The sequence below is a fragment of the Pezoporus occidentalis genome, unplaced genomic scaffold (genome assembly GCF_034315485.1).
Source record: "Pezoporus occidentalis ecotype Australia unplaced genomic scaffold, CSIRO_AGI_Poc_V1 ctg17, whole genome shotgun sequence".
Lineage (NCBI taxonomy): Eukaryota > Metazoa > Chordata > Aves > Psittaciformes > Psittacidae > Pezoporus > Pezoporus occidentalis.
In genome coordinates, this window is record NW_026913531.1 from 1,027,523 (window position 1) to 1,040,391 (window position 12,869).

Consider the following 12,869-nt stretch of genomic DNA (forward strand, 5'->3'; position numbering starts at 1 on the left):
TCTTTCAACACTGTCCCAAGCTGAGCAAATGTTTAGATATCTATTTTTGGCTGTAATGACGCTGGAACTGACAAACCAGGAATTCAAAGCATTGTACTCCACAAAGCACTTTGTACAGTTTAGAAAACAAGGCAGATAATGCCCCCTGCAATCTCATTTCCCTCATCCTAGGCTGAGACACCGGGGACTCCAGGGCAATCCCAAAAGCTCTTTCAGGATTTCAGGGTAACCTCGAAGACTCTTTTCCCTCCCTGCCAATTTTTAGGATTGCATTTGATTTCACGTTTCAGGTTATCCACGGTGCCACCTTTGTCCTCCCAGTCTGGCAGCAGTGACCCCCGCTGCCTGAGCAGTCGGTGATCCCCCACTCCCCTTTCCCCACACACGGGCCGACCTCCCCTCGGCATCGCCCTCTCCCCGGCGCACACACCGGCGCTGTCGGAGCTGGGGACGGGCCGGGGGGCGGCGGGCAGCGGCGCAGGCTGTCTACCGTCGGCCAACATGGCTGTGACCACGGCGGGTGACCCTTGGGCGAGGGGCGCTCGGGAGGCGGCCGTTGGGCGAGGAGGGGGGGGCGGAGGGCCGGTGCTCGGGGGGAAGCGGCGGGCCGCGCTGCCGCCGCGGAGCGGTAACGGAGGGGAGGGAGCGGCGGGGAGGGAAGAACGGAGGGAGGGAGAAGGCGGTCGGGGCGGAGACTGCCCCTCCAGTGCGCTGTTTGTCGCTGTTCCGCCGCGCGAGGAGGAGGGCTCTGTCCGGCCGCCTGCTGCTGCCCCCTCCTCCGTGCGAGGGGACCGGGGCGACCGGGGAGGGGCGGGGGAGGTGATGAGCTTGGGCCGGGGGCTGCGGCGGCGGCGCGGCTGCTGCTGCTGCTGCGGCGGCGGGAGGCGACGGCGGGGCATTGGAGGGTCTGTCCTGCCGGCCCGGGGCCAAGGGGATGCAGCGGAGGACGGGTCTGGGTGTAGCTGATCGGAGAAGAGAGGCAGCCGCCGACCGGAGAGGCCGAGGAGCAGCGGAGGAGAGCCACCCTGACATGCCTTTTCCTCTCCCTCCTCTCCAGCGGCCATGTTAACCAGAAAGCCCTCAGCTAGCGCCGCCGCTGGTGCTGCCTACCCAGCCGGTAAGCAGAGGGCTGCCGTGACCACCACCGCGACGCGCCGGGTCGTGCGGGGCTGGGAGGGGGGTGAACTCGGCCACCCCTCTGCTGCAGCCGCCGCCGCCGCAGCGGGGACGTGCTCGTCGGAACAATGATCCACCCTCCCCCCGGCAACCGAGCCCGGGGGCCGGCGGGGGGCTTCGTACTCGGCTCCGGCGTGCCGCTGTTGTACGGGGTGGCGAGTTCGCCTCGGGGAAGAGAGGTGGGGGGAAGAGGAATCACTTGGGGAAACGACCGGGGGAGAACCGGGAGTCGCGGCATTTGCCGGAGCGGCCGCGTTTGATGGGGGCAGCGGTGCTCGCCTGCTCTTGCCGCTGCACACTTGTGAACTCCTGGCGGCGCCGGGATTTCTCCGGGCCAGACGGCTTGGGGGGGCGTTGGAGAGGGTAAGACGGGCGGGCGGGCGGCCGTCCAGCTCCGAGGTGCGTGCGGGGCTGAGCCGGCTCGCTCTCTAGGTTAGGTGGCTGCCGGTGGCGGGTTAATCTCGGATGAAGGGTTTAGCCGGGCGAGCACGGCCCGCCCGCGCTATTAGCCGGATCGGTGCGTGTGTGCGCCGCGGCGGTGATTAGCTTTTAATGGCTTCTGCCTGAAGCGAGACGGGCGGTGGTGCCAGCGAAACGCCGGGGCCACCGCCGCCCCCCGACGGCCTCCCTGCCTGAGGGGCCGCCGCTGCCCTCCGCGCTCACCCCTCTGCTCTCCGCAGGCAGGGCAGGGGACAGCGGTCGCCCGCTGCAGTCTTCCCCGGGCACCGGAGCCGGGGTCCCCCGGGCAGGAGCTGGGACCGGTCCGCCGTCACCTCTCGCATTGCCGCCGCTCAGGGCCAGCAACGCCTCCCACACGGTGAGCCAGGGCTCGGGGCGGGGGGCCGAGGCGGGGGCTGGGGGAAGGCTCGTCCGGCCGCGGGGGCTTGCCGCGCCGCCGCCGCGCTGCGTTCGCCCGGTGTCCCCCACGGCGGGATCGAGCTCTCACGGGCGCCGCCGCGAGCGCCCAGTCCCGCCTGACGAGGCGCTTGAGCAAAGTGCATTTAATTTCTGCAGACTCCGATCAAACGTGCGTTTGTTGTGGGGCTGGGACTCGGGTGACTGCACTGAGAAGCACCTTTCCCTGTCCCCAGCCCACTTCAGTCTGGTTTTGTGTCTCATTTTCAGTGACAAATTCGATCTCCCACACTCGCACAGAGGAGCTGTTCTGGTAAATGCATTTTTTGGGATTACATTGTTTTGGCAATGAGGTTAGTCACTGCGAATAAAGTGAACCGTAGTGAAAAATGAAGGCTGCTCTCCCTTTATATGTCTGATTAGCTCAGGCCGATAGCTGCCCTTCCCTTGAAATAGCTATCACTGTACTCGTCGACAATGATTGGATAAATCCGACTTTATTACTGCAGTAGTTTACCTAAAAAAATAAGCACTGGTGGCATGAAAAGGATGTTATTTTCCGGTTCTGTGATATATCACATTATCTCCCACTCATAGTTAATCTACTAGGAATGAAACTTCCCAAGTATGCCACTATATATGGATGAGAGAGGGTATCTCTGTCCTGAAGGCACGACAGAGTAGAGAGGGAGGTATCTGTATGCTGTCATGTTATCATTAAATACCTGAATTTTTTATTGCATACATATCCTTTTAAATTATGAGGGATTTTGTACTGACCGTGAAAGGCATTGATGGCATACTTTCCTTAGAATTAATGAATTCTTCATGGATGCTCACATACTATCTTTGTAAACATATGACAGAGCTTTAAATGGTAACATGATTATGGGCTGGTGGAAGGTGAAACTATGCATTTAGGTGTTAGTGTTTCAGTGACTTTCTGTGTACCTTGAGTAAAAGCATCTTATTCAAATCCATTTATAGAAAGAATTGGCATAAATAAAAGGTAAAAAAATCACTATATTCTCAAAAGGAATTATGAATATTCTGCAAATTCAAGGCGGAGCTGCATACTTGAGATGTATATTTATGTAGCTAGGATATGTGTCTGAATTGTTCATTAGTATCAAAGGCCAATTTTTTTCACATTCATGTACCAGTTAAGTGCTGGTTGATTTTAGGGTTGGGGTAGCAGCTTAATGTTTTTATAAAAACATAAAAGAAGGAGTGTGGTACAGACAGCCTGGACGCCAGTCATAAAACTGCACATGCAGATGGGCTCACAAATAACAGAGGCCCACATGAAATAGAGCCCAGACTTAATTTAGGATTTGTAAAGGCATAGTGGTCCAGCTATATAACTGGGACTACTCACTAATCTGGAAGTACAGAACTTTGGTATTTTTATACATAGATTTATATGTGCATGTGTGTATTATATATAGTGTCTGTGCATATATACCTACATTTATAAAGATGAAGTCTTTATGAAAGCATGCAAGGGGTGCTCAAGTTACATTTCTGTATTTCGAGTATTTTTATACATCGTTGTATATGTATGCGTATGTTTATATATAGCTTATCTGCATGTGTGTGTATATACACATAGAGATGAAATATTTATGGAAGCACACAGGGGTGGCCAAGCATTATATTGCTGGTTTTCATGTCTCTCTAGATTCTGACTGTTAGAAACTCTGCCTTTCTTTTGTCATACAGAGCTTGCTCTACAGTATTTATTTAGCCTTGGATACTATTACAGAAATACCTCAGACTGCCTTTCCGAATTTTGTAAGTGGTTATTTTGTGGTTGGCTAACATAACTTTTTGTGGTAAGGATCAGATGTCACATCAGAATGCTGTATTTTAACCTAAAAATAAAAGGGGAAAAAAAAAAAAAGGTGATATGTGATTGTTCTGTAAATTTCAGGCCTGCTGACCTCAGCTGACCCTGACTGAAATAATTGGTTTTGCATCCCACTACTTCCTCCAATCAGGCCTTTTTAAAATGGAACATTTCAGTGTTCTTAGACTGTTTTCCTTCTTTGTGATCATTTGCTTATTCTGTTTTCATCCCTGTTGTATATCTGTGTGACTTCTGTAATAGCAAAAAATGGGGAACATTTCTCTTTGTGTTTGAAACTTTCAGGAGCTACAGTTTGCTTGAGTAGTTGAAGTTGCTGGTGGTTGGCTGTAAATGTGTGCATTGTATATGCGTATATTAGTTGCGAAGATAGAGGTTGAAGATGGGTTTTTATTTAAGCTAGAAAGTTTTTATTTTAATTCCGACAGAGAATAAATCAACCACCTGTTGTATTTCTTGCAGTAGCGAGTTGTGCTCTAGCCTCTTGTGAAACTGTGGTATCCTACTTTCAAGTGAAGTTTCATCATTTGGTAGAAACCAGCCACATGGGTAGAAGGGGGGAAGATGTTGTTTTACCCAGGCTTTGTATAACAGGGCAGAGGTTTTAGCTGCAGTCTCTGCAATCACAGCAGCCTTGGTTGCTAAGCACACTGCTGTGGTTTTTTTTTTTGTTTGGTTTTAAATTGTGGCTTCATCCTGGACTTATTTGTGTCTGCTCCCATCCCTGATTATCTTTTTGTGCTCATGGTGGAAAACAAGAACTCATTTCTAGCCCCTTGTCCTTTTTCTTCTCCAAAGTCATTGCTTTCTCTTTTGAAGTCTTAAGTTCTGGCCTTGGCGACTGGCACCTTTTTCCATTCACTCTCCTGTTTCATTATGGTGTTAGTACATCCACTTGACATGCTGCATTAGAGATTATCTTGCTTGCCTGCTGCTCTGCTTGTGTAAATCCCCACCCGTCTGTGAGTCTCTCTCCCAGACTCTTGTCTCTTGTATTCTGCCTACCTCCATCTCTGTTTATTCTTATTTGGCACATATCCGTGCATTCTGCACTCTTCCTGTTTCTCTTGCAATAAAGCAGTCTTAATCTTTTTCTCCTCCTGTCTAGTACTGTAACAACAGCCCATTTACAGTGCATGATTCAGTGCACTCCCTCTTCAATTCCTTTGCAAGATTTCCCTACAGCAAGGCCTGTTTTGTTTTGAAATCAGTGGTGAATGTCTATCCATGTACGTTTGCATCAGTCAGTCTTCATCTTAAAAATATTAAATTTTATTAAAAAAATGGTTCACATGGTAACAGAACAGGGATTCCTGGACTAAATGTGAAGATCTAGTGGGTCACATGCTGAAGTTTTTTACTGCAGGCCGCTGCTTAAAGCAGACAAAACCCAATGAAAATACCTTGCAGTTGTGGTGCTCTCATGTAATAAATTGCCATGGGAATGTTGTTATGTTTGAGTGGAAATAACTGTACTGTCATGATCTGTAGTTTGCTACATCTAGATTTCTTTGCATGTTTCTTCTTCTACATTAAACTTACGTCTAAGGGGAATACGAAGCTATCTTAACTTTTAATGGGGGACTTTGTTCTCCCACAGTTGGTGACTATGCTGTGGGGGCTGCTGCACATCAGGGCACATCTCTCTTATGTGTACACTTCAGCTTACCTAAAGGGTTCAATTTAGTTTGCATTGACTGTCCTTTTTTGTTTCAACATGTGTAATGCATGTAGGATGTCCCAGACTTACTGCATCCATGTAGTTCTGACAGGAGGAAAAAAATTAGGAATTGGGATCACTCTTGGGGCTTAGTTCTGTCTGAAAATATCTGCTATATAAAGTCAAAATCAAGTTTTAAAAAAATAAGCTTGTATGGACCAGATATGACATCAGCAAAAAAATTCAAATGGTGTGTTTTTAGTACAGCTGTTGTTGAGCTACAGGCTCTTTAGGACAAGGGCTTAGTCTTTTTTGGTGCTCATAATAAAACCATTATGATAATCCTGTATTATTGCTATTGTACTTATTATCACATTATTTTTAGTTCTGAACAGAGGAATGCTGTTGAATTCATTTATTAGATTAAAAAAAGCCTTTGTACATTTGCTCAGGCTGTAGTCAAAATAGGCAGTCAAGCATGCTACACCTGATACTAGCATGTCAGACACAGGAGGGCTGAAACTGGCCCAGAAATACTGTAAAGAAAGGGGTATATAGTGGAATGTTTATTCTTTAATGAGTTACTGCTTTGGAACACTGTGTGTATATATATATATCTCGGATAAAGATGTCTTACTCCTGTGTAGTATTACAGCAGGCCGTTGTGATTGCTTTATTAATAAGGTTCATTTAATAAACCTTTTTAGAGTCTGGTTGACAGCAAAATCTTCTTTTCTGTGGTATGCTTTTTTTGAGCAGCAGTAGTCTTGTAGAGGGTTTTGAAACAGACTATTGCATTGGCTGTGTGTTACTGCAAAGGAGTCGTCAACTGCTTTGTCTTCTTGTTGGCATGACAGACTCAGTTTTATGCTAATTCTGTGCTGTTACAGGTCTGTAGTGTAAGTATAGTAAGTTACTGTTCTACTTCTGTCCCTAAACCCATTTGTGAAAACAAAACAAAAAACCAAACCCCAAGCACTCCCATCCCCAAAAAGAAGGTGTTTGGGTTTGGGTTGTTTTGCCTAGTGTCTGTACTTCGATGGTTAGGTGAATGTTTTTAGCATAGTCATCAACTTCCATAAACTGAGCAAACCAAAATTAAAGCAAAATCTAGTGGTGATTTTGAAGTAATGAAAAACTGTTGAGAGAGGAAAAAATCCACCATTGTGATGTTTGCTGTTATGTAATTGATGTTGACAGAAGATTCAGGAAGATTGGCTCTTTGAGTTCAGGCTTACCTGTTCTTGCAGTATGTCTTACGGAGAAGTGTGCACATCAGTAAGTTTTTGATGACGTGGGCTAGAAAAACATGTAAATCTTAGCAGGTGTAGTTGGGTGTGAGCGCAGGCAGTAGAATATATAAGTACGATGCATAAGTGCATGCAGGTTGTCAGCTGTGTAGGTTGTTGGTTCTGGAATTTACAGGCAGAAGTAAAGGTGCCATGTGTTATAAGCAGCTCAGACTTACGGTGTCAGGTGGGAGGCTGGTGGAGGTTCTGTGTACTGTGAACAGTTTGATACTGTACTAGAAGTCTGTAGTGCTTTGTAGCTTCCCAAGCCCATTAGTTGTGGTTTAGGGAATTTACAACGTCATTGGTGAAGCCTGTGGAGCTTGTAAACAGTGCAAGCCTGAACTTGACAGCAATCTCAGTCAGCCAGTAGCCAGAAGCAGATAGGCAGAACAAAGGGCTGGTGAGAATCCAGCCCTAATCCAGGTTGGAAATAGAAGAAGAGGTGGTGATTCTTGTGCAGGTAGTACCCTGAGATGAGAAAAGTCCATTTTTCATACTGACTTAGTGGTTGTGATATATCTGATAGCTTGGAAATGCCTGATGGAGGGGGAGGGGAGAAGAACAGTGAACTGCCTTCTCCCCGACAGCTTTTGGAATAAAGCCTGTGCTCATTTGGTGTCTTTTCTTCCACAAAGAAAACTAGTGCTACTGTCTGCATCTGCATTTGCATTCCCAAGCAGCAGTTGACTGAAACTGGCAAAACCGGTCACTTTGGATTTAGGGTGAAGCTGGGATAATGCTGGTGATTTCATTCTGCTGCTTGGGGAAAAAAAAAACCAAGCTGTGAGCAGCAAGAGAAACCGTGAGGCTGCCTGAAGGTGCAGGAAGCAGAGCTGCATGGTTTACAGTTTAGAATGTGTTTGCAAACATGCTTTTAGGAAAAAGGAACTCTTTAGTATGTGGTGAGAGTAGAAAAATGTTTGTTTTTTTTTTTCCTAGCCCTGATACAAAGAAAATAACTGAAGTCTGAAGACTTCCCCTGTACATCTGTTGAAACAAGCAGTGCTTAGGAAGGGCAGAAAATAGTTAATTCTGAAAACAGGTGACTCAAGTGAAAAAAAAACAACCCCAACAAACTAATTCAAGATGTGAACTGTGATGATGTGTACTTGGGTTAAGAATTCTTAAAGATGGTTTTCTCCACTATGCTCTTTCTTTCTCATTGTCTGAATGTCAGTATTGTCTGCTCCCCTTTGTCTTGGTATGTTCTGCTTTATTGTTCAACCAGTGCCACAGAAGAAACATTTGTACCTGTATTTGTAATCTGCACAGTTATTCTGCTGCTTCATTGTGCGTTTCTTATATTTACAGTTCTGCAGTACTGCATGTGCTGAGCCTCTGACACATCTTACTAACTAGGTCTGGTTCTTCTGAGATGGGTCATTTAGCAGCTCTTGGGGCTGAATTACCTGTTTTTTTTCCCCAGTAACTGCTGCTTATATAGAGGATCAGGGCAACCTTCATGAAACTGCTACTGCAGTGCGCTTCAGACTTCGATCTGAAGGAATTACCTGTAGGCTCGTTAAGTCCCCTTGCTGCTTAATGCCTGCTGCTTTTGAGGCCTCAAACTAGGAAGGGAATGAATGTTGCTATCCCATGTATCTTCACTTTGCTTAAATGTTACAGATGTCTTAGCTTTGGATTGCAGTTCTGTGGTAAACCTTTCTATGAGATTGATCAGATTTGATAGTGTGAGCCCAAATTGATCTTCAAATAAACATCCACAGTCAAACTGTAGTGATGAAATAAAATGAACCAGTTATTCAAAGCAAGTCAAAATGGAATCAGAAGAGTAGTGAACTCAGCAGAAGCAGTCTCCGAGAGATCTTGGGTTTGCGTTGTGTGAATTTCAGAACTGCAAGTTTAAAAATATTATCCAAAGGTGAAGCTGGTGTCCAGCTGGCTACTCCTTGGGAGCAAGTTACTGAATTTACAAGAACAGGCTTCTACCATATCAGACTGAGACCTTAACAGAAGCACAAAATATGCTAAGAGTCCGTGTTACATGTCCTGGTTTTCTCATTAGGAAGCACTGCTGCAGTTGCAGCACAGATTTCATTGCCTCATATCACAGCACACTACTGTCATTTTCTGATTTTGTTTCAGCAACCTTAAGTGAACAGGGAATGTGTTATCCGTAGCTGTCTAGAAAAGGTAGGGTTCAGATTAGAAGCGCTCTCAACCCTGGCTTGATCATCTGTCTGACAGCATCAGTGAACTTTTGGTTAGTAATTTGGTATGAATGTTAAGACTGGTGAATCAGCTGGAGAGAGAAGGGAAAATCTTACCACCTTTGTGTAAGACCAGGCAGAAGACAAACTAATTATCCTCTGCTTGAGAGCAAATGAGGAATTCTAAGGACAGCTATTTTAGTGACAGGTGTATGCTCATAAATTTCTTGTTTCACCTTAAAAATAACAGGTTTTGAGAAAGACTTTTCACACCCCAGTGCTTCTGGTGTTCCTTTGCTTGAAAATGCTGAGTATTCCTTTGCTTGAAAATGCTGTTTATTCCCTTGTGAAAACTGTGAAGAACAAATATAATTTCTAAAATCAACTAATCCTTTTTTTGATTCCTTTAAAATAAAGTTACTTGTATATTCTTAAAGGCAAAGATTTTCTTTCCATTCAAACCTGCATCAGGCCCCACACTTCATCTTGGTTAAAAGTTATTGTAAGACTGGTTTGGGAAGGTGCTAAAGGATATGCCCGTGCTTCATTGATCTGAATGCTTTACTGAATAGTTACTGCCTCAATTGCAAGCAGTAAATGGCACCTCTTGAACTTTAGATATGTTCTTTTCCTCTTTGTGCATGTTACAGAACATATGTTTATTGCTTAAAATTGTGTCTGTAGCTTTTGGTATACAGCAAATTCAGGAACAAGTTAATATGTTGATTTCTGAGAACAGGTGACTAGGAGAGCCTTAGCCATGTAAGTTATAGCAGGCATTGTATGTTGATCTCCAGCATCAGTAGAAGTGCTACTATATTCTGTAAAGTTTAAAGTCCTTCAAGCGTACTTCTTGATGTTACAGGGCTGTTTCCTTGAAGATTCCTTAGAGGAATTGTCAGCTTATCGTGGTAGCACATCTGTGATGGCCACAATCTAGAGAGTTGTGAAAGCAGCATTTGAAAAACAAGGATGTGAAGAATTTAATAGTGCCCTGCAGAATCACAATATATGTCCTGTATTTTTCTTAGATTATCTGACTTCTAAGAAAATACTCAGTTTTGAGGTGATTTAGGCAGGATGGCGGGTTGCAGAATACGTGTGAAGCATAGAGTTCATGCCTCTCTTGTTAACTGGGTATGTATTTATTTTCGATTTTAGGTTGGAGGCAGTAAGCACACAATGAGTGAGCACCTCCATGTTGGTAGCCATGGACAAATCCAGGTTCAGCAGCTGTTTGAAGATAATAGTAACAAGAGGACGGTTCTGACGACACAGCCAAATGGACTTACAACGTTAGGCAAATCTGGATTGCCAGTGGTTCAGGACAGACAGTCAGAGAGTGCTCACAGACGACAAGGGAGCTCCAGCTCTTTAAAATCTACAGATGGAACAGGGAAGGTGAAAGCTTCTGCTATGACACCAGAGCAGGCAATGAAGCAATACATGCAAAAATTAACAGCTTTTGAGCATCATGAGATTTTTAGCTACCCTGAAATATACTTTTTGGGTCCAAACGCAAAGAAGAGGCAAGGTGTGATCGGTGGTTCAAACAACTGTGGGTATGATGATGACCAAGGGTCTTATATACAAGTACCCCATGATCATATTGCGTACAGGTATGAAGTCCTGAAAGTTATAGGGAAGGGAAGCTTTGGGCAAGTGGTGAAGGCCTACGATCACAAGATGCATCAGCATGTGGCACTAAAAATGGTGAGAAATGAAAAACGTTTCCACCGGCAAGCTGCGGAAGAAATTAAGATCCTGGAGCATCTCCGGAAGCAAGATAAGGATAACAACATGAATGTTATCCACATGTTGGAAAACTTCACATTCCGCAGCCATATCTGCATGACATTTGAATTGCTGAGCATGAACCTGTATGAATTGATAAAGAAAAACAAGTTTCAGGGCTTTAGCCTACCTTTGGTCCGCAAGTTTGCCCACTCAATTTTGCAGTGCTTGGATGCTTTGCACAAAAACAGAATCATTCACTGTGACCTTAAACCTGAGAACATTCTGTTGAAGCAACAGGGTAGAAGTGGTATCAAAGTGATTGATTTTGGCTCAAGTTGTTATGAGCATCAGCGTGTCTACACTTACATTCAGTCACGTTTTTACCGTGCACCTGAAGTCATCCTTGGTGCCCGTTATGGGATGCCCATAGATATGTGGAGCTTGGGTTGTATTCTAGCAGAGCTTCTGACTGGTTATCCACTTTTACCTGGAGAAGATGAAGGAGACCAGCTGGCTTGTATGATTGAGCTATTAGGCATGCCTTCTCCAAAACTCTTAGATTCATCCAAGCGAGCCAAAAACTTTGTGAGTTCTAAGGGTTATCCCCGCTATTGCAGCATCACAACCTTGTCTGATGGCTCTGTAATACTTAATGGTGGACGCTCTCGAAGAGGAAAACTACGTGGCCCACCAGAGAGCAGAGAATGGGGTAATGCATTAAAGGGATGTGATGATCCCTTGTTCCTGGACTTCCTAAAACAGTGTTTAGAATGGGATCCTGCTATTCGTATGACACCCAGCCAGGCTTTGCGGCATCCCTGGCTAAGGAGACGGTTGCCAAAACCTCCAACTGGGGAAAAGGCTTCAGCAAAGAGAATTACAGAGAGCACTGGTGCTATAACGTCGATTTCCAAGTTACCTCCGACTTCAAGCTCAGCTTCAAAACTGAGGACTAATTTGTCACAGATGACAGATGCCAATGGGAATATTCAGCAAAGAACAGTGTTGCCAAAACTCGTTAGCTGAGGCTGAGAAACCCAATGCTGTTAGTATGAGAGATAAGATGTGGCTGAGCCTTATTTGTATGAAAAGGTAGCTCAGATATACATTTTTATTTGCTCAATAACTTTATTAATTTGTATCTTTCAGCACTCATTTTAAATGTAAGAAATGTTGATTTTGTTTTTATAAAAACATGGGGACAATGCTTTAAGTTTTTATACTTATTTTTTAAGATGTTTGTCTTCTACAGTACAACTAGCCTTACTGTAACTAGTGTGATACAGTAATAAACATCAGTGGCAGGCCACTGGTTACAAGATAACTGTCATGCATTGCAGCGTGGTGTCAAAGGTATTATCGTTTCTCTTCCATGGTTCATATTAGGTTTCACCTGGGGAAAATTTGTAAGGCTCTACTTTTTGGATTTTATGGGTATGCGAACACTCACACTTATGCCTGACTGGGCTCCAGGGAGAATATCAAAGAAGTAGTTAAGCACCTGTAAACTTGTAATTTAAAGTGGAGCTGTAGCGTGTTACACTGTCATTTTCTATATGGTAGCCCAGAGAAAGTAGTGGTATTACTATGATACAGTCACCTCCTATGGAATACTTTCTCTACTCAAAAGTAATGGGTTTTGGTTAAAATGAGTATCTAAATATAATGAAAAAAAATAATTTCCAGGACTAAAATGACTGTCTCGCGCTATGTGCTGTGTGGTAGAGCGAGAGGAACAGGCACTCTTGGAAAGCTTGAAGGTGGAAGTATGTCTGTTCCTGTAAATCTAAAATGTATGTAACACTGAGCATTCACACTGGGCTTCTCTTGGTTTGTATTTTTTGTTTTCCTTTCCTGTTTTCTTTCCTGATGTGCAGCTTGGTCTCCCGAAATCACATAGGCAGAAGTACTTGTTCTGTCAGTTTTATACTGTAACTTCCAGACTGTTACGCTACATGGATTTCACAAATAGCTTTTATTTCTTCTGACCATATTTGTTTTGAGTGACTGACCTCTCTGGTGCATTTACCCTTCAGATCAAATCTGCATGCAGGGGCAAAGACTATGTTACTACATTGCTTTCTGTAAAGAACGTCACTCTAGAGAGTGTA

The 12,869-nt window shown here is 44.8% G+C and overlaps 1 protein-coding gene across 3 annotated transcripts; it reads left to right on the forward strand.

The window, feature by feature from the left end:
• The first annotated feature begins 684 nt into the window (after positions 1–684).
• On the forward strand, positions 685–12,437 carry DYRK2 (dual specificity tyrosine phosphorylation regulated kinase 2). Of its 3 annotated transcripts, none has more exons than XM_062613685.1 (3): positions 685–1,117; positions 1,857–1,993; positions 10,183–12,437. In XM_062613685.1, the coding sequence occupies exons 1-3, from the start codon at positions 1,063–1,065 to the stop codon at positions 11,782–11,784; spliced, it is 1,794 nt and encodes a 597-aa protein (XP_062469669.1). In that variant the 5' UTR covers positions 685–1,062; the 3' UTR covers positions 11,785–12,437. The 3 variants fall into 3 exon arrangements, with proteins under 3 accessions (XP_062469669.1, XP_062469671.1, XP_062469670.1); XM_062613686.1 differs by lacking the exon at positions 685–1,117 and adding an exon at positions 1,241–1,355; XM_062613687.1 differs by lacking the exon at positions 1,857–1,993.
• Positions 12,438–12,869: the final 432 nt, after the last annotated feature.

Coding starts and splice junctions, on each gene's coding strand:
- DYRK2 (XM_062613685.1), top strand. CDS start 1,063: ATGTTAACCAGAAAGCCCTCAGCTAGCGCCGCCGCTGGTGCTGCCTAC. Junction 1,118..1,856: donor TGGTGCTGCCTACCCAGCCG/GTAAGCAGAGGG, acceptor TGCTCTCCGCAG/GCAGGGCAGGGGACAGCGGT. Junction 1,994..10,182: donor CCAGCAACGCCTCCCACACG/GTGAGCCAGGGC, acceptor TTTCGATTTTAG/GTTGGAGGCAGTAAGCACAC.